At 44.4% G+C, this 20,611-nt stretch overlaps 1 protein-coding gene across 1 annotated transcript in view; it reads right to left on the reverse strand.

Annotated features, from left to right (window-relative positions):
• Positions 1–20,611, reverse strand: part of sntb1 (syntrophin, basic 1) — a 140,963-nt gene that overhangs the window by 114,779 nt on the left and 5,573 nt on the right. Inside the window, 1 exon segment of the mRNA XM_078539857.1 lies at positions 17,980–18,199. Coding sequence (XP_078395983.1) covers positions 17,980–18,199 — 220 coding nt within the window.

A 20,611-nucleotide genomic window follows, 5' to 3' on the forward strand; every position in this document is an offset into this window, starting at 1 on the left:
AGTTTACTTCTCACACAGGAGCTGCCAACGCCTTACGGAACTCTGTGACCACACGGACAAGGAAAAGGCGGAACGTAGGGAAGCATGCAAAATATGTCAGATTGCAAAAAGAAAACATTCCATGCCAGATGCAGCAGACCTGAACCGGGACAGATTAAGATCTAAACGAGAGCGAGAGCGAAAGATTGAGAGGCACCGAGTGAGGCATTTTGAGCCAGTACGAGAGAATACAAGAGTGAGATGCTGCTTCGGTTAGCAATCTCCCTGTCACACAATGTGGAAAACAGAATGTGACCCAAACTGCTGCCTCATGGCAATGAAGTTAACAACAAATTTAGGCACGAAACTGAACATAAACAGAGTTGATCCCAATCAGAACAGACGACAGCCTCTACATCTGCTGGTTCTTTTATTGACCGTCATCCCGTCCCGTGCTGGAATGTGCTGCTTGCAGATGACCTATCTCAAATTGCATAACTTCAACAACGAGTCATTAATGAAAATCCACTGATTGACACAAGCAAGTGTTCCATATCCGGAGGGGATTGTGGGGCTGCAGCATGGACCTCAGAGACGAGTGAAACAGGGTTTCCTGCTTCCTCACACTCCAAAGCTCTTAGTCTGAATATGAAGAATATCATAGTTACAGAATCACAGGCCGGTTACAACACTGAGGGAGCCCATTCGGCCCATCGTGCCTGCACTGGCTCTCTGAAGGAGCAATTTACCTAGTGCCATTCGTCTGTCTTCTCCCCGTAACCCTGCACATTCTTCCTTTTCAGATAATAATCCAATTCCTTCTTGAATGACTTGATTGGACCTGCCTCCACCACACTGTCAGGCAGCACATTCCAGATCGTAACCACCCGCTGTGTGAACAGGTTTCTCCTCACGTCACCATTGCTTCTTTTGCCAATTACCTTAAACCTCTGCCCTCTGGTCCTTCTTGATCCTTCCACTAGTGGGATCAGCTTCTCTGTATCTACTCTGTCCAGACCCCACATGACTTGGAACACCTCTGTCAAATCTCCTCTCAGCCTTCTCTCCTCCAAGGAAAACAGTGTCAAACTTCTCTGATCTCTCAGGGTGGTTCGGGCTCCTCACCCGAATCCCCCGGGAGGGTGCAGGGGCTGGAACTTGGATTACTTCATTCTTCCCACTCCTAACACAGTACCACTCAGTCAAGAGTGAGTCCCACTCCATCAACTGTCCTGTGATTGCTTAATGCAACACAGACCAAGGACCAAACATGCAATCTCTCTAGTCCAACGAGTTAAAGCATAAAAGGATGGAGCATTAGCCACTGATTTTGAAGGAGGTAAGTTTGAATCTAATCATATCTAGACACAGCGTTACTTCCATTATTCAAAATACTGTGGATGCTGGAAATCAGAAATAAAAAAAAACCCAGAAAATGCTGGAAATACTCAGCAGATCTAGCCGTGTGGGAAGAGAAACAAGAGTTAATGGCCAGGATTTTCCAGCCCCACCGCTGGGAATGTGGCGGGCCAGCCAAAAGTCCAGCGGTGGAAGGGGCCGGAAAATCCCGGCCAATGTTTCAGGTCAATGACCTTTTGTCAGAACTGGGAAAAGTTTGAGACATCTTATCTTTATTCATTCACAGGATGTGAACACCACTGGCAGAGCTAACACTTGTTGCCCATCCCTAGTTGCCCTTCAACTGAGGTCTTGCTGGGCCATTTCAGGGGGCAGTTAAGAGTCAACCACATTGCTGCGGGTCTGGAGTCACATGTAGACCAGACCAGGTAAGGGTGGGTTTTTACAATAATCGATAATAGTTTGATGGTCATCATTACTGAGACTAACTTTATATTTCAGATTTATTAATCGAGTTCAAATCCCACCAGCTACCATGGTGAGATTTGAACCCATGTTGCCAGAGCATTAGCCTGGGCCTCTGGATTACTAGCCCAGTAACATTACCATGATGACACCATCTCCCTCTGTGTAACAGGTTTTAAGCAAGAACAGGGACACGGAAGGGAGAAGGTGGGATAACAAAAAGAACAAAAGGGAAGGTCTGTGATGGGGAAGGCAGGAGAGATTAAATGACAGAAGGAATGTTGGTGCAAGGCAAAAGATGATGAAAACAAGACAAGTAAAGAAACTAAATATTGCTGAAAAAAGAGATATGTTGAAGCTTTTCACACAAATTGTTGTTTTCCTCTTATATTGGTATTCTTGAGAGTGTCTTGATGAGTGCAAGATGAAAAGCTTAGACATGTCTCTTTTTTCAACAATATTCAAGTTCTGTACTGCCAAATGACTAAAGAAACTAAAAATGGGTCTCGGGTAGTGTAAATAGAAATAGCAGAATCATCACCCAGAGCTGCTGACTGGAAAAAAAAACTGGAGCAGGGGTTACTGTCTAAAACTGTTGAACTCAATGTTGAGCGCAGAAGGCTGTAAAGTGCCTCACTGAAAGATGAGGTACTGTCCCTTCAGCTTCACTCAACAGTGTAGGAGGCCGAGTACGGCCAGATCAGCATGGGGGTGAGGAGGAGAATTAAAATAACAGGCGACTGGAAGTTCAGAGTCACTTTTACAGATTGCCCAGTCTGCGTTTGGTCTCGCTGTGTAGAGGAGGCCGCACTGTGAGCGGCGAGTACTGAAGACTCAATTGGAACAAGCACAAATAAATCGCTTTTTCACTTGGAAGGAGTGTTTAGAGCTTTGGATGTTAAAAGTGGAGGAGGTAAAAGAGCAGGAGTTGCATCTCCTGCACTTGCATGGAAAGGTGCAGTAAGAAGGGGAGTAATGCTGGGGTGATTGAGGAGTGGACTGGGGTGTCCCAGAGGAAATGGTCCCTTCAGAATGCTGAAAGGGGAGGGGATGGTGTGTTTGGTGGTTGCATCACGCTGGAGTTGGTGGAAACGATGGAGGATGATCTGTTGAATATGGAGGCTGGTGGGGTGGGAGGTGAGGACAAGAGGAACCCTATCGTGGTTTGGGACAGAGGGGAAGTGGGGGGAGAGCAAAAGTGCGGGAAATAGAATGAACACCACGGAGGGGTCTTGTAAACCACAGTGAGGGGGAATGCTCAGTTGAGGGGTAAAGGAAGACATATTGGGAGCGCTAGCATGGACGAAACAAAAAATGTTCCACATATCCCACAAAGAGGGAGGCATTGCTAGGACCAATATGGGTTCCCATAGCAACTCCCTTTCTTTGGAGAGGTTGAACCAATGGAGAAGTTGTTCAATGTGAGAACAAGTTCAGTCAGACAGAGGAGGATGGTGGTGGATGGGGACTGTTCAGGCTTCCACTCAAGGTAGAAATGAAGGACTCGAAGACTTTCTTGGTGGGGGATGGAGGTATAGAGGGATTGGACATCCATGGTTAAGAGGAGATAGTTAGGACCAGGAAATTGTTAAAGTGAATAACTGGCCAGGTTGTTTTTTCACCTAGTGCCATTTACCATTTTTATCTTTGGCTGTTAGGACATCAAGTTTTTGGACTTTCAGACTGAGTGTTACATCAATATAACCTTTTCTATATTGACGTTTACACAACAAGACTTGCACAACCTCTGTCCTGTTGGTCAGAGGATGAACCAAAGTCCAGACAGTTGTAGTGACATCCAGCATATCCACACAACGTTCCCTTTGGGGAGCCCCGAGTTACTGCAAAATAAAACACACACATTTTGTTGCGATCAACAGCTTGCTGTTTACTTTATCACACCCTCAAAGTCAGATGCTTTGCTACTAAATCGATGCTTGGATTGTGGGAATGGTGATTGCACAAACTAGTAACCTTTGATCCTCACTTGTTTGGAAGAATTTTATATTCCCAGAGAAACTGGGATTGTTCTCCACAGAGCAGAAACACCTGACCTACCTACCTAATCCCATTTACCAGCACTTGGCCCATAGCCTTGATGTCTTTGTTAATCCAAGCCGGAGTTGGGATTTTATCTGGGTTGCTTCTGTCTCTCTCAAAGGAACAGCAAGAGGTCATTCAGCCCCTTCAGCCTGCTCTGCAATTCAATAAGATCATGGCCAACCTGTGACCTAACTCCATACACCTATATTTTCCCCATACCCCTTAAAACCTTTGGATAACAATAATCTATCTCAATCTTAAAATTAACAACTGATCGAGCATCAATCATTATTTGTGGAAGAGAGTTCCAAATTTCTACCACTCTTTGTGTGAAGAAGCTTTTCCTATTCTCACCTGGCTACCTGTCAGGTGGGACTGTCTTTGTCATGATGCCTCAGGCACCACAACTGTGCGCTACACACTACACGGACCAGCAGGTCTTTTCCTGTCGGTTTCTCATATAATCACATTTTATAAAGTTGTTCAATGTTTCAAATTTGCTGTGTAAAAATCCATCAAGAGCACTCACTGAAGGTTGAACGTGTTACTGATTGTTATGATAGGGGAAGAATCGACAGAGATGTTGGATTCTGATCTGCTATCCAAGAACCACTGAATTCTCAAACTTGTGAGTTGGAATAAAGGCGCTATTGTAAAGTTTAACCAATCTTTGACTACAATCGCACCCTTATCTCAGTTCATTGAACTCAATGCATTTTGCCAAGAGCGGGACTATAACTCTCTATTTACCAGCATTGTTTTGCAGTACAAAGTCCATTTCTCACTATTCGACTTGCTAATCTGGTTATTTAGCTATTTCCCAATTTATATCTGGTTTAAATAACAGGCTGCGAGCTTTTTAACCAGTCTCCAAAGCTCTTTTTAACTATAAACCGGGGTATTCAATGGTTGAATGTGGGGGGTGTTCGCATATGATGAGTTTCAGGCCTTAGCTGAACTGTTAGAAGGTATTGTTTAGTTCAGATTATGGAGACCCCATTGTCACATTGCTCAGATGTTTTCACTGTCCACAATGCTACTAATGGAAGTAGAGAGATAGTTTTAGTAACATTAATGTGAGGAGGTGATGGCGTAGTGGTCATGTTACTGGGCTAGTAATCCAGAACCCTGGCTAATGCTCTGAGGACCTGGGTTCAGCACATCCACGGCAGCTGGTGTATTTAAATTCCAGAAACTAAGATGCTAGTCATCAGTAATAACCTTAATATCAGTAACACACCTTAATATGGCTTAGGGTTTCTTCCTTAGATATCCTGCACCAATGATCAAGGCATGACATTGAGCATGGAGAAGTTGGGAGTACCGTATGTAACTGAAGTCTAAGATAAGGAGGAAGGTTGAACATGGGAAAATGAAAGAGTGCATGGATGCCTAGGATCAACGAATCCAGGATTGGGAGGGGATCAGTTGAGGAGGAATGCAATGTACTTGTTGAGTTGTTTGTGAACAGCTTTTAATCACTCTATGGCAATGAAATACTGGTTTTGCAGATGTTGGGGGTTAGGGGTGGGGTGTGAGCCATTGTTTGGACAGTTGCGTAGTAGTAATATTGCTGGACTAGTAAACCAGAGGCCCGGGCTAATGCTTTGGGGACAGGGGTTCATATCCCACCATTGCAGCTGGTAGAATTTGATTTCAATTAATAAAAAGTCTGGAATATAAAAAGCTAGTCTCAGTAATGGTGACCATGACAACTATCATAGATTGTTGTAAAAACCCACCTGGTTCACTTATGTCCTTTAGGGAAGGAAATCTGCCATCCTTACCTGGTCTGGCCTACCTGTGACTCCAGACCCACAGCCATGTGGTTGACTCTTAACTGCCCTCAGAAATGACCTAGCAAACCACTCAGTTCAAGGGCAATTAGGGATGGGCAACAAATGCTGGGTTGGCCAGTGACCCACTTCCTGTGAAAGAATAAATTAAAAAAGGATGGACATTATCCATTGACTCCCCCAGCATCGACAGCTTTTTGGGGGAGAGAGTTCCAGATTTCCATTCCCAGTTTTGTGTGAAGAATTGCTTCCTGACATCAAACCTGAACAGTATTTTAAGGCTCTTCCCCTTGTTTGGGACTCCCCCCAACACCAGAGGAAATTAACCTGTGCAGTTAGTTATTCTCTGCAAGTGTCCTGTTGATCAGAGCTGTTGTTGTTTTCATATATGCTACATTTTTTAAAAGTACTACGTCAACCCGCAACACTATCACATTAATCTCTGCTGGACACTGATTGCTCCTACAAAAACTGTGGACATTGATTTGGAAAGGCCAGATGGGTACATATTGCAAAGTGCCTCTCGCCTCTGGGTCAGATTGTTCTGGGTTCAAGTACCCACTCCAAGGAGTTGAGCATGAAATTCAGCCTGACACTCTAAGTGCCAATACTGAGGGGAGTGCTGCACTGTTAGAGGTGTCATCTTTCAGATGAGACATTAAACTGAGGCCCATGCCCCCCTCACCTCCACTCTGCCCTCTCAGGTGGATGTAAAAGACCTCATGGCACTCTTTTGGGGAACAGCAGGGGAGTTTTCCCCAGTGTCCTGGCCAAAGTATTTTACAGCCAATGAAGTGCTTTTGAAATGTAGTCAGTGCTGTATTGTTGAAAATGCAGCAGCTACATTATGCACAGCAAGACTGTGGTGTGATAAATGGCCAGATCATCTGTTTCAGTGAGATTAGTTCATGGGTAACATTTATTCGCACTCAGGATGTGGGCATTGCTCCTCAGGTCAACATCTAGTGGCTATCCCTAATGCCCTGGAGATGCAAACGAGTGGTTTGCTAGGCAATTTCAGAGGCTGTTATGAGTCAGCCACATTGCTGTGGGTCTGGTGTCACATGTAGGCCAGGCCAGGCCAGGTAAGAACAGCAGATTTCCTTCCCTAAAAGGACATTAGTGAACCAGATGGGTTTTTACAACAATTGGGTAGTTTGATGGTCACCGTTACCGAGACCAGCCTCGACTTCACCTGTGTGTTCTTGACAAAGTCCCGACGTGTTCGGTGCCTTCCCAAATGGACCTTTTCCATTTTGGTCAGTCACAAGCCGGGGTCTCGCATGAGTCGGCGGGGATGCTTTACCTCTTCGGGGATGCTTTGAGGACGTCCCCAAAGCATTTCCGCTGTCCTCCCGGGAGTCTCTTGCTGCGACAGAGTTCCAAGTAGAGCAGTTACTTTGAGAGTCTGGTGTCAGGCTTACAAGCAACATGTCCCGCCCAGCAGAGCTGGTTTTGAGTGATTAGCGCCTTGATGTTGGGCAGGTTGGGTTGGGAGAGGAGGTAGCTCTTGGGCCACCTTTCTTGCCACCAGATTTGGAGGACCTTGCGAAGGCCCCGCTGGTGGTACATCACCAATGTTTAGACCAATGTTTAGAGGTTCCTGTTGTAGGTTGTCCAAGTCTCCAAAGCATAAGCACTGCTGCTGACCTGAGTCTCACTTAGAGATTCTGGTCCTCAAATACTCTTTTCCTCGGTCGGCTGAAGGCTGAGCTGGCACATCGGAGGAGGCGACGATGAATTTCTTTGTCTGCCTTCGTCAAGAGGAAGATCCCAAAATATGGGAAATGGTCAACATTTTCCAGGATCTCACGTTGATCTTAATCGATGGGGAGAGGCTTTGTGCTGCAGGAGCTGGTTGTAAGGGGACCTCAGTTTCCTGGGCGTTTTGTGAAAGGTCCATTTTTTCATATGCTTCGGAAGAGTGGACGATGACCTGGAACTCAGTTTCTGAATGAGTGCACACACAGGCGTCATCTGCATACTGGAGCTCATTAACTGAGGTTAGGGCCTCTGGATTACTAGTTCAGTAATATAATCACCATGATTACAATAACCACCACTACTAGTTCAGTAACATAATCACTATACTGCTGTACCCCATTTCTGACATCACAACAGTAACTACACTAATAAATATTAGGCAGGTATACAGCCTGCCAGGACTAGGCCTTGAAGGATAGCCCTTGGCTCATTGAACTACTTCAGGGAGTTGAAGCCTTCAGGGGAGGAGGGTTAGGGAGAAAGTTGGTTTACAAACAAATAGCAAAGTTTCACAACAGCACAACAGACAACGAAAAGTAAACCAACGGCAGCATTTCTGTGACTTGAATATGTTAGAGTTAAATTCTGAAGTGGTGACTGCTCTTCATCTCCCTTAATGTCAGCAGCATCAACTCCACTAGTTTCAACCAAACAATAAACAAAATTATCCATCTTCCATAGATTGCTTTTTATTTAATCTAACACACGCCTGGTTAGTTGGAGATGTTTTTCATTGTGCAAAAATTGCCAAGTTACACGTTGTTGAATTTCAGCAAATCCAGTTGTCAGCAAATATTGATGCAGAACCACCAACCACTCCCCAAGATGTCCCTGTTAAGCTTTAAGCAGCTCATGGAACTGCACAGCCCAAAGGAGGCCATTCAGCCCATCATTCTTCTGCTGGCTCTTGGAGCAATCCATTTAATTCCACATTTTCCCCATAGTCCTACAAAAGTTTCTTTGCAAGTACCTCACAATTTACTATTGAATCTGCTTCCACACCGCTCCCACCCCTGCCCACCCACCCCCTCTGCCCATCCATTTCAGGCAGAATATTCCAGACCACAACACCTGCTTTAAAAAAATTCTCATCTGCCCTCCCGTTCTTTTGTCCCCTGTGCACAGACAGAAGTGAATAAATCCTCAAAGAGAGTGAGGGCATCGCAAATACAGTCCAATCTTAATGTGGCATTGTTATGTTTTAATTAGTCAATTTTTTGGCACTGAATTCCCACCTTGTTTAGTTTTATACTTTGCATGAATTTGAATTACTGGGTCATTTTATTAAGTGTAAAGCACTAAATTTGGGGGAAATTTTTAACCCAACTGTCAGGAACTCACGGGATCAAGTGTGGCACTAACTTTATACATAGTGTGACCCTTGGCTGAAGTCAACATTCGGTGAGTATTCCAGCACTCCTCATCCAATGGGATTTATTTGATAATTAATATCTACCGCTTGGTCATTATTGCTCATAATTAGCTCTTACTGAAGAAAAGCTCCTTCTCAGTTGGACAGCTCATATCCATCATGACTTTGATTAGCAGCAAAGGGAATTTTCTGCTGAAGGGTCATGAGGACTCGAAACGTCAACTGTGCTCTTCTCCGCCGATGCTGCCAGACCTGCTGAGTTTTTCCAGGTATTTCTGTTTCAGTTTTTGTTTTGAATTTTAAAATAGGGTTTTTGTGTAAATATCGGAGTCCCTCGGTACGTGGGAGCCCTTCAGATGTATCATAAAATGACATTCCGCAATCTTAATCAGTTATCTGTATCTGAAAAATGTTTAGCCTTGGATATTTAAATGTAAAATGCTTTAGATAATGTCAACCTGCATCTGTACATCTTGCGATAAGATCCACTAACAAAGGGGCGTATCTCATTAAAAATGTTCTGTGAAGTCTCACAAGCAGAATTCTACACACCAAGCTTGTTTGTCAACTCTCAGGCCTACTTAAAAAAAAAAGCAATAGTCAGTCAGTCAGCCCTGACTGGTTCCACTCCTGGACTTGTGTATTCAATAGCGTGAGTGAGGGAGGAGAGCGTCTTCCTCTCACCTTTAACCATGCCAGTTTAAACTTTGGCATCTTATTGTGATCTTTCCAACAGATGTACACATATAGAACGATGGTGAACATTCCAATGTTTCTGTGTCCATATATGGTCTTTGCCTCTTTAACAGAAGCAGCTGCCTGGCTTGAATTTATAACTGAAAGATTTTGTGTTCATCATTTACAATCTTACGGAACAGAGGGTGATGGTGCCATGACTGGCTCTTTGAAACAGCTATCCAATTAGTCCACTCCCTCTGCTCTTTCCCCCAAACCCTGCAAATGCTTCCTTTTCAAGGATTTATCCAATTCCCTTTTGAAAGTTATTAGAGAATTGCTTCCACCGCCCTTTCAGGCAGCACATTCCAGATCACAACAACTCGCTGTGGAAAACAAAATCTCACCTCGCTCTACCCCTCCCATCACATTTTTTTGCTAACTATCTTACATCTGTGTCCTCTGGTTCCTAACCCTCCTGCCAGTGGGAACAGTTTCTCCTCAATAAAACTCTCATTATTTTGAACACTCTCATTAAATCTTCCCTTAACCTTCCTCATGAGAACAATCACAGTTTCTCTCAGTCTCTCCACATAACTGAAGTCCCTGGTACTGTTCTATTAAATCTCCTCCACATCCTCTCCTTTCTAAAGTGCCGTGCCAATCTCACAATCAATTAAGTAAAATAACAAAGCATTACGCTGACCTTCTGTTTCTGCTCAATGTTGAGTTACACTGGGAAGCCACATCGAGAAAGAAGCAATTTGGTTTCAGGATCTCTTTCTCAAACTTATAAATTTGCACGTACACAAATAAAAGAGGTTGCATTTCTATAGCACCTTTCACAACCTCCAAGCCATCCTGAAGCGCTTTACAGCCAAAGAAGTGTGGGTGGAAGTTGTCTGAGGTGGAGATCTGCCCAGATTGCTCTGTGATTGTCTTCAAGCGGGGGGAGTGCTCTGCACAAAATGTATCATGAACTCTTGTGAATAAAGCCACTGCAAAGTCGAAGGCTTTCAATTAACCCCAGAAAGTGGTGAAGAGACAAATGGAAATATCATTTTACACCAGCTCCTCGATGGAGCCATTAATGCCATCTAGTTTCACTAGGTCTCTGAGGGGCACCAGGGCGTACTGACGTCACTGCATATGTGCTTGGTGACATCATTGACACATGCGTAGAGGGGTACTGGCAGCCTGATGCTGGGCGCAGAAGAGCAATGTCACTGGTTTTCTGCACACGTGCGGACCAGTGCGCACGCACAGACGAGTAATGGTGGCCATTTTACGTGGCCATCTTGTTTATCCAGTGTTTATCAAAAATTGCTACTTATTTTAGCACTAAATGAACACCCTAGGATAATGTCCGGTGCTGGTAAAATATGGTTCACATTGTGACTGCAGCAGGTTCCATAGAACCAGGCACCCAAGCGGGATACAGAATCCCTCCTGCCGAAAGTATTCCAATAACATCTCTCATTAAAAGATTACATGGTCGATTCTGTGATCTGGTGCTTCCAGTGGGGAGCAGCACTGGAGGGAACGCCGACTGTGATTCTTCCCTCCATATTGGAATCCCATTTTTCCAGGATCTTATCTTTCTTGTAGGGTTTCACTAGAGTGATTAAGGAGAAACAGTTTCCACTAACAGGAGGTTACAGTAACCAGAGGGACATGGATTTAAGGCAATTGGCAAAAGAAGTAGAAAGGGGAATGCAAAGAATTATTTTTACACAATGCGTTGTGATCTGGAAGGCGCTGCCTGAAAGGGCAGTGGAAGCAGATTCAATAGGAATTTTTAAAAGTAAATTGGATAAATACTTGAAAGGGAAAAACTTGCAAGGCTATGGGAAAAGAGTCTGATTAATTGAATAGGTCTTTCAAAGGTACAGCACAAACATAATGGCCTCTTTCTGTGCTGTATGTTTTGAATGATTCTTTTGGAGATGTGACTCGTTCTGTTTACATACAAAGCTTTGCTCCTCAATCCACTGCCATGTCTTCAAATCTGGAAAATGGGTGACATTTAAATATTGCTTTCAACCAGTGGCATTCATTAGTAATCAGCAAAACCACAGGGGACTCAATGGTGCTGTAACTTTTAATGCAATAATCCTTTGTTGGAGAAAGGTGCAGGACTCATTGATATAGGTTGTGATCAACATTAATAAAAAGGAGGTTGCCCTTTGAACTCTGCCCATTTAAAAATTTACTCCAAAAGAAATCTCACTTTAGATTTAGCAGTAAGAGATACTGTTGTTGGGCAATTGGAAAACTTTATCATAGTTTGCAAAGGACATAAAGTGAACATACAATCTTAGGCCTTTTGAATCATACAGCACTGAAGGAGGCCATTTGGCCCCTTTGTATATGTGCCAGCTCTTTGAAAGAGTTACCCAATTAGCCCCACTCACCTGCTTTTTGCCCATAACCCTGCACATTTCTTTTTAAGCGTTTATCTAGTTCTCTTTTGAAAGTTATTATTGACTCTGCTTCTGCCACCCTTTCAGGCAGCACATTCCAGATCACAACAACTCACTGGGTAAAGAAATGTTTCCTCATGCGACCTCTGCCTTCGATCTGCGTCCCTCCGGTTACCCACCTCTCCTGCCACTGGAAACTGTTTCTCCTTATTTACAGTGTTCAAAGTGGGAGGTTACCAGTCCACCTCTGCCACCACAGCTCACCAAACCCAATGACCATGTTTGATGAGTCCCGCACCTTTCCTGAACGGATGACACTAGATCGCTCAAAATATGCCGTTGCTAATAAATGACGATGGGTAGTGCATCTCCTCAAGTTGGTCTGAAAATAGGCCTGTTAAGTGGGCATCGTTGGTGTCTAACAGATTAATACACAAGAGGAAGGAGAGGACAATCCACTTGACTAATGTCACTGGAAGATAACTCCTAAATTCCCTAGCTTTATAAAAATGAACTCAGGGCAGCCATCCAAATATATATTTATACCTGGTGACATTGCACGTTTTTAAAAAGCACCACCTGAAGTGTCACATTGAATCATAGACTCATTTGGCACAGAAGGAGGGGCCATTCGATTCATCCTGCCTGTTCTGGCTCTTTGAAAGCACTATCCAATTAGTCCCACTCCCCCACTGTCCCCAAAGCCCTGCAAATTAATCCTCTTCCAGTACGTGTCCAATTATCTTCTCAAAACTTTTATGGAAACTGCTTCGACCATCCCTTCAGGAAGCGCGTTCCAGATCTTAACACCCCTGTGTGTGTGAAAACATTCCTCCTCATTTCCCCTCTGACTCTTTTGCCAATTATTTTAAGTCTATGGCCTTTGGTTGGTGAGCCACTTGCCAGAGGAAACAGTTGCTCTCTGCTTGACATGAGAGCTTCCTTTCCCAACTCCAGCAAGCAAACATTGAGACAGCATGAAAAGTAGCAAAAGAAACAGGAGATCCTGGAGTTGGGCCAAACACTGAAGTGGACAAAACCGGCAAATGATGCAAAGGAACCTGCCGATAGTTACAGCATTCGCGGGTGGCTGGAAAGTTGACCAAAAAAATAACCTTCCAATCTCGATTGCCAATAGTGTGTGTGTGTGTGTGTGTGTGTGTGCGAGTGTGCACGCGTGGAAGTGCATGACCTTCTAGCACGTGCACGTGCATGAGAGCGTGCATGCTTGCGTATGTGTGTCCATGTGCATGTGAGCACGCGCAGGTGCCAGCGTGTGAGAGCATGTGTGTGCCAGCGTGCGAGAGCACGCGTGTGCCAGCGTGCGAGAGCACGCGTGTGCCAGCGTGCGAGAGCACGCGTGTGCCAGCGTGCGAGAGCACGCGTGTGCCAGCGTGCGAGAGCACGCGTGTGCCAGCGTGCGAGAGCACGCGTGTGCCAGCGTGCGAGAGCACGCGTGTGCCAGCGTGCGAGAGTGTGGGTTTGCGTGTGACAGTGCCTGAGTGCATGTGAGTCAGGGGGTGGGTGTGTGTGTGTGTGTGCGCGCATGTATGCGTAAGTCTGTGCGTGTGCGTGAGTGTGTGTGAGAGAGAAAGGAAAGAAAGGAAAAACACTGCAAACTAGCAACAAAAGCAGAATCTGCTTCTTCAGATGGTTTTCAATTAGCTTGCTTAGTAGAAATAGTGATTCTCGTTTGAAATAATGTAACAAACAGGTGACATTTAAATGGCTTAACCCCAATTCATTATTTAACTGTTAACTAGCTGTGGCTCAGTGGACAACACTCTCGCCTCTGGATTAGAAGCTTACAGATATAAGCGCCACAATGTAGGGATTTGAGTGCGTCACCTAGGCTGACAACCCCAGTGCCATACTGAGGGAGTGCCGCATTGTCAAAGGTGCTGTCTTCAGATAAGATATTAAATCAAGACCTCGTCTGCCCTCTCGGATGGATATATGAGATCCCATGGCACTATTTGAAGAGCAGAAAGTGAAATGGATAAAGCAGTATCAGTGCTTTTTGAGTCTACGCTGAATTAATTAAAGAGAAAAGATTTTCCACATTACAGCAGTGACTACACTTACCTCACTGGCTGTTAAGCACTTTGGGATGTCCTGTGGTCATGGAGGGAGCTAAAAAAATACATGTTCCTTCTTTATATGTGGGGGAAGCCCAAAACAAGGTGCCGTAAACATAAGATAGTCACTAATAAATCTAATAAATCCAATAGGGAATACAGGAGAAACTTCTTTACCCAGAGAGTTGTGAGAATTTAGAATTTGCTATTACAGGAGTGGTTGAGGTGAATGATATAGATACGTTTAAAAGTTATTTTTTAAGCTTTCATGTATGCTGGTGTTGTTGGCTGGGCCAGCATTTGTTGCCCATCCCTAATTGCCCCTTGAGAAGGTGGTGGTGAGCTGCCTTCTTGAACCGCTGCAGTCCACGTGGTGTAGGTACACCCACAGTGCTGTTAGGGAGGGAGTTCCAGGATTCTGACCCAGCGACTGTGAAGTGATATATTTCCAATTCGGAATGATGCGTGGCTTGGAAGGGAACTTGCAGGTAACTGCATAAACACATGAGGGAGAAAGGAATAGAAGGATATGCTGAGATGAAGGGGGAGATGAAGTAGGGGTGGGGGGAGGGTCTGTTGAAGGGCATCCACCTGAAACTTTAACTCTGTTTGTTTCCATTGATGCTGCCTGATCTGTTGAGTATTCCCAGCATTTGCTGTATTTCGCTTTTACGTAGGATAGGAGGAGACTCGTGTTGAACATAAATATCAGCACAGACCAACTGGTTTAGATGGCCTATTTCTATGCTGTAAATTCTATGTAATTTGATATAATTAATCGCTTTTTTTTTTAAACACAAAGTCTGCTACACTGTCTCGCACCAACAGGCTGTTTTACTAAAGGGATTATGTTCAAAATATCCACTGAACAATGTGATGGAATCTGCTGATAACTGTTTTGGGTGCTGGCAATATCAGCTTATAACAGGAGGAAGCATTGAAAGCATGAGTATTGTTAGGATAACTCTAATGTTTTAAATATTTCTCCTTGGCTATTTGCCTTCATAAAATGCAGCGTAAAGCAATCTGAAGTACAGAATAAACAAGCTTCCTCTCACTAAAAAACAATAAAAAATTTCATATCAATCAACACTTGCATTTATGGAGCTCCTTTCACACCCTCAAACACCCTAAAGCACTTTACAGCAAATTAAGCATTTTTTTTGAGGTCCAGTCACTGTTTAAACATAGGAACCAATTTGTGCGCAGCAACCTCTCACAAACAGCAATGAGACAACAATAATCAACTGGATTTTTGTGCAGTTGATTGAAGTGTAAATATCGGCCACTCTTGCTAATAATCTAGGTCTACAGTACCCGAGAGAGCAAATAGGACCTCAATTTCACCTCCCATTCGGAAGACATTCTGACAATGCAGTGCTCACCACTGCACTGGGAGTGTCAGCTTAGACCCTGTGCTCAGGTCTCTGCAGCAGGACTGGAACCCACAACCTTCTAACTCAGGAGGTGCGAGGGCTACCCACTGAGCCACAGCTGATACCAGCTATCACAAGCAGCACTTTATAAATAGCTCGATAATATGCCCTCCGTGCCATAATTGAAAGTGACTTTCAGATCAGCGGTAGCTCAATTTTTCACCGGCCACTATAGGAGCGGCAATTGATTGGGGATTTTCTGTCCCGGGAATTTAAAGGAAAAACAATCAAAAATGATTTTAATTTCGCGAAATAAGCCTTCACAATCAACTGTGCTTTCTTTGCCTTCCTTCCTCAGTTCAAATGCCCAGAATCTAATGTGGCACTGAAGTGTTAACCACTCTTGGTTTGTCATTTAAACTACCAGTAATCAGCCTGATTGTGCAGTAGACATCTTAAGCGCCTTGCAGGGATAGCATTGCTTCAATCGCCACTGGCTTTAATGCTGGAGAGCACGGCTCACAAGCCAGATCGGAACCCATCTATCACGGATCACTAAAGCTGTTCCACCTGATACCTGCCCAGTCCTGGCGATGCTGGCAATTTTCTGCTCAGTTTTGAAGAAAATAGGTTTCCACATATGAAAGAATTCTCCAGCTTATCACTTCACAGCGCGAGGGCTTGTGGCCCGGTAAGTAGTGTCTCAGCCTGCAAGCCAGATGCTCTGGGTTTGAGTCCCCCCCCGCCCGCCCGCCCAGAACTTTCATTTATTCATTCGCGGGATGCGGGCATCACTGGCTGGGCCAGCATTTACTGCCCATCCCTAATTGCCCCTTCAGAAGGTGGTGGTGAGCTGCCTTCTTGAACTTGCTGCAGTCCACCTGGTGTAGGTACACCCACAGTGCTGTTAGGGAGGGAGTTCCAGGATTTTGACCCAGCGACAGTGAAGGAACGGCCGATATATTTCCAAGTCAGGATGGTGAGTGACTTGGAGGGGAACTTGCAGGTGGTGGTGTTCCCATGTGCCTGCTGTCAAAGGTCAATGGCCAGGGAGGGTGCATTCATAACCAGGCCAAACAGGTTGATCATCAACCTGCAAATGCTCCTCATACACCTATGGCAGGTGGTAAGAGTGGGAGAGTATCCTGGTCAGCCATGCTTGATGTGGAGTGGTGTCCCTCAAGCTATAAGGACAGGCTGGTGAGCTGTCCCAGGGAAAAGTAGCCATGGCAACAGACATAAGCATGTGCTTTGTCTGCCTCATGTGCCACTAGACACAGGAAACATCCAAGTAATTATCATTTCACAGTGCCCTCACACACTCTGGGATCCCACTTGCAAAAGACATTCCTAGGAGTTGCTGAGGTCAACAAAACACTGGATTTGAGTCTACAATTAGTCAGCTGTGAGGAGTTTCATTATAATATGTACATGACACTGCACGTACAACAACGCAAACAGGAATTTGGATCAGTAATGGCTCCACAGAGGATTCCAGTACTTTATTTCAAATGAACTACCATTATCGCTTATCTCCAAATAAATGTGACACAGCAACTGTCAAAATGAAGCTAAAGTCTTGTTATCATGGACACCCGAACCATAATTAGTAAGTAACTAAACTAGTTATTTAAGTACCTTCGAGGTAATCTACTTTTTTTGACCTATTAGAATTTTACTGCACATTATTAATCAATAACTTAATGGTCAGCAGCAATTTCTGAGATTTATTTAAAGAGATTTCACAATGTTGCTCTGTGGTTAATAATAGTCAGAAACTGACTACACTGTATATTACTCTGATCCTGCTGCAGCTGAGTGGACAGCACACTCGCCCGAGTTAGAAGGTTGTGGGTTCTAGAGACTTGAGCACAAAAACCAGGCTGACACTCCCAGTGCAGCACTGAGGGAGTGCCTCACTGTCGGAGGTGCCATCTTTCAACTGACATGTTAAACTGATGCCCCATTTGCCCTCTTCAAGAGGATGTAAAAATTCTCACAACGCTATTTTGAAGCAGGGTAGGTGAGCTATTCCCTCGTGTCCTAAACAGTATTCATCCCTTAATCAACAAAATCAGATGACATGGTCCTTATCTCATTTCCATTTTGGGATCTTGCTGTGTAAAAATTAGCCGCTGTGTTTCCCACATTGCAACAGTGAAAACACTTCAGAAAGTACTTCATTCGCTGTAAAGAGCTTTGTGACACCGTGTCATTGTGAAAAGTGCTACACAAATGCAAGTCTTACTTTCTCAGACATTCTACAGTGCACCTGGTGCTGGCGTGATACAGGGCGAGATATTTTACAAACCTCTTTGTAAATAATTGGCCCCAACTAATGGAGAAGGCAGCCCTGAAACCGCTCAACTTACTCAGCCAATCCTACAAACTTTTCACATGTTGGGTAAGGGTCGATAAAAAAACAAACCTCAATAATTGCGCCAATGATATTTCATTATTCGTAACAACAACCCAACAGGTCACTTCACAAATAATTAAAAATTAATATTGGGTGAAGATTAAAAAAAAAAAAATTGGATGAAAACAAAGCTCCCTCAGAAGCGACCCCACTGCCAATTGGGAAGAATTAAAGAAACACTGACTTGCATTTGGCCAGGAATTGCTCAGAATGAGAAAGTGCTAACTCACCCTCCAGAAGGACTTCTTTACCAGCTCTCTTCAACACTTGCACTGCCTCATCATGTGTCGCATCCCTTAGGTCCACTGTATTCACTGACAAGATGGCATCGCCCACATATAAAGCCTCAGTCTTGTCGGCTGCCAGACCTTTAAAGATCTTCGAGATCAGGATCGGCATCTTATTCTCCTTGCCTCCCTTGATGCTGATCCCCAGGCCCCCGACCTCTTGCTTGAAGGAGAAAAGAAGATGGTGTTACCTTGGGGGATCAGCGAAGATCAGAGTCACATCCTCCCTAACAGTGCAACCCTTCAACCGCTGGAATTCCACAGCACACCAACATATGCCTAAAACAAAAGCAAAATACTGCAGATACTGGAAAGCTGAAATAAAAACAGAAAACGCTGGGAAAACCTCAGCAGGTCTGACAGCGTCTGTGGAGAAAGAAACAGAGTTAATGTTTCGAGTCCGTATGACTCTTCTTCAGAGCTCCGAAGAGTCATACGGACTCGAAATGTTAACTCCGTTTCTCTCTTCACAGATGCTGTCAGACCTGAGTTTTTCCAGAATTTTCTGTTTTTATTCCTATTCATTACCCACTCCAGTTCTGTGCTTGGGTTCAAGTCCCACCCCAGAGGCTTGAGTACAAAATCTAGGTTGACATGAGACTCAAGTGCAGTACCGAGAGAGTGCTGCACTGCCAGTGGTGTTAAACCAAACCCATTTTAACTCCTGAAGCTTGCATTTATATAGTGCCTTTAAATGTAACAAAATTTCCCGAGGTGCTTCACAGGAACAATTATTGAACAACATTTGCCTCTGAGCCGCCTAAGGCAATGATAGGGACAGTTACCCAAAAGCTGGGTCAAAGAAATAGGTGTTAAAGAGTGTTTTAAAGGTGGAAAGAGAAGCGGAGAGGTTTATAGAGGGAATCCAGAGCTTGGGGCCTAGGAAGCTTAAGGCACGGCCACCAGCGATGGAGCAGAGAAAATTGGGGATATACAAGAGGCATTGGAGGAACCCGGAGATCTTGAATGGTTGTAGAGCTTGGAGGAGGTTGCAGAGAGAGGGAAAGGAGAGGCCATGGGGCCACTGCTGTGTGACAGGGCACTCCAGGGCAGCTAGATTAACCCAGACAGTGGAACACAGGCAATGGACACTGCGCCTTCAACTCAATTCTTGCAATTCTTTTTCAGAAAATGATCTGTGTTATTATTGTGCTATGTGGGCACAGGAAGAGCACTAATTGAGGCTCTCTCTGATGTTAGGTTATTCAAGAAAATGTAAAACCCGCAGAGACCAAGAACAAACAAGCTACTTCGGCCCTTCAGTTGACACTGCTCCCATTGTGACCCCTGGCGATGGAAACCACAGTGTGTGAAACGAACACTCACTCATACTTTCAACTGAAAATGTACAATGTCTTTGGAAAATACATAAATGTGTGCGCAAACTCTTAAAGTGTAAGATTTAAAAAAGCAGAATTATAGGAGTTACCCATACAGCAGGATTTCATCAACAAGATTGAAAAAACACAAGGGGGTCCAGTGCAGATTCTTCAGAAAGATTAAGTTTTGAGAACAAGTTGCACAGACTAGACTTCTATTCCCTTGAGTATAGCGATCTGGAGACATCGATAAGATAGACACAGAAAATTTACAGGAGGCCATTCTGTCCGTAGCATCTGTGCTAACCTAAAAAGAACTATCCAGCCTAATCCCACTTTCCATCTCTTGGCCTGTAGTCCTGAAGCTTATGGCACTTCCAGTGCATTTCCAATTATTTTTCAAATACAATGCAAGTTTCAACCTCTACCATCCTTCCAGGAAGAGAGTTCCTCATCCCTGCTACCCTTTGGATGAAAAAATTCCTCAACTCCCTCCTAATCTTTTGGCTTTAAATTTGTGCCCCCTGGTTATTGACCTCTCTGCTAAGAATCTAAGTAGGTCCTTCCTAACCACTCTAAGTCCCTCATAATTTTATAGCTCTCAATAAGATGGAGAGAAACTATTTCCTCAGGTGGTGGTTGGAGTGGGCCCGGGGGTGGTGGGGGGGGGGTGGGTGTGGGTGGGTGGGGAGGTGGACAGTGTGGAGGGGGAAGTCCACAACAAGGAGGCAGAACCTTAAAATATTGATCAGGAGTGATGTCAGGAAGCACACAAAATCTGGAATGGAAACCTGGAACTCTCTACCCCAAAAAAGCTGTTGATGCTGGGGGAGTCAATGGATGTTTTTTATTTATTCTTTCACGGGATGTGGGCATCACTGACAAGGCCACATTTGTTGTCCATTCCTAATTGCCCTTGAACTGAGTGGCTTGCTCAGCCATTTCAGAGGGCAGTTAAGAGTCAACCACATTGCTGTGGGTCTGGAGTCACATGTAGGCCAGACCAGGTAAGGGTGGCAGATTTACTTCCTTAAATGGACGTTAGCGAACCAGATGGGTTTTTACAACAATGGACGATAGTTTCATGGTCGCCGTTACTGAGACTAGCTTCACATTCCAGATTTTAATTACTTGAATTTAAATTCCACCCTTGCCCCCAGAACATTAGCCTGGGTCTGGACTATGAGTCTGATGACATTACTACTGCACCACTGTCTCCCCCATTGATAGACATTTGCTGGGTAAGGATATTAAGG

Source organism: Cetorhinus maximus, chromosome 4 (genome assembly GCF_964194155.1).
Source record: "Cetorhinus maximus chromosome 4, sCetMax3.hap1.1, whole genome shotgun sequence".
Lineage (NCBI taxonomy): Eukaryota > Metazoa > Chordata > Chondrichthyes > Lamniformes > Cetorhinidae > Cetorhinus > Cetorhinus maximus.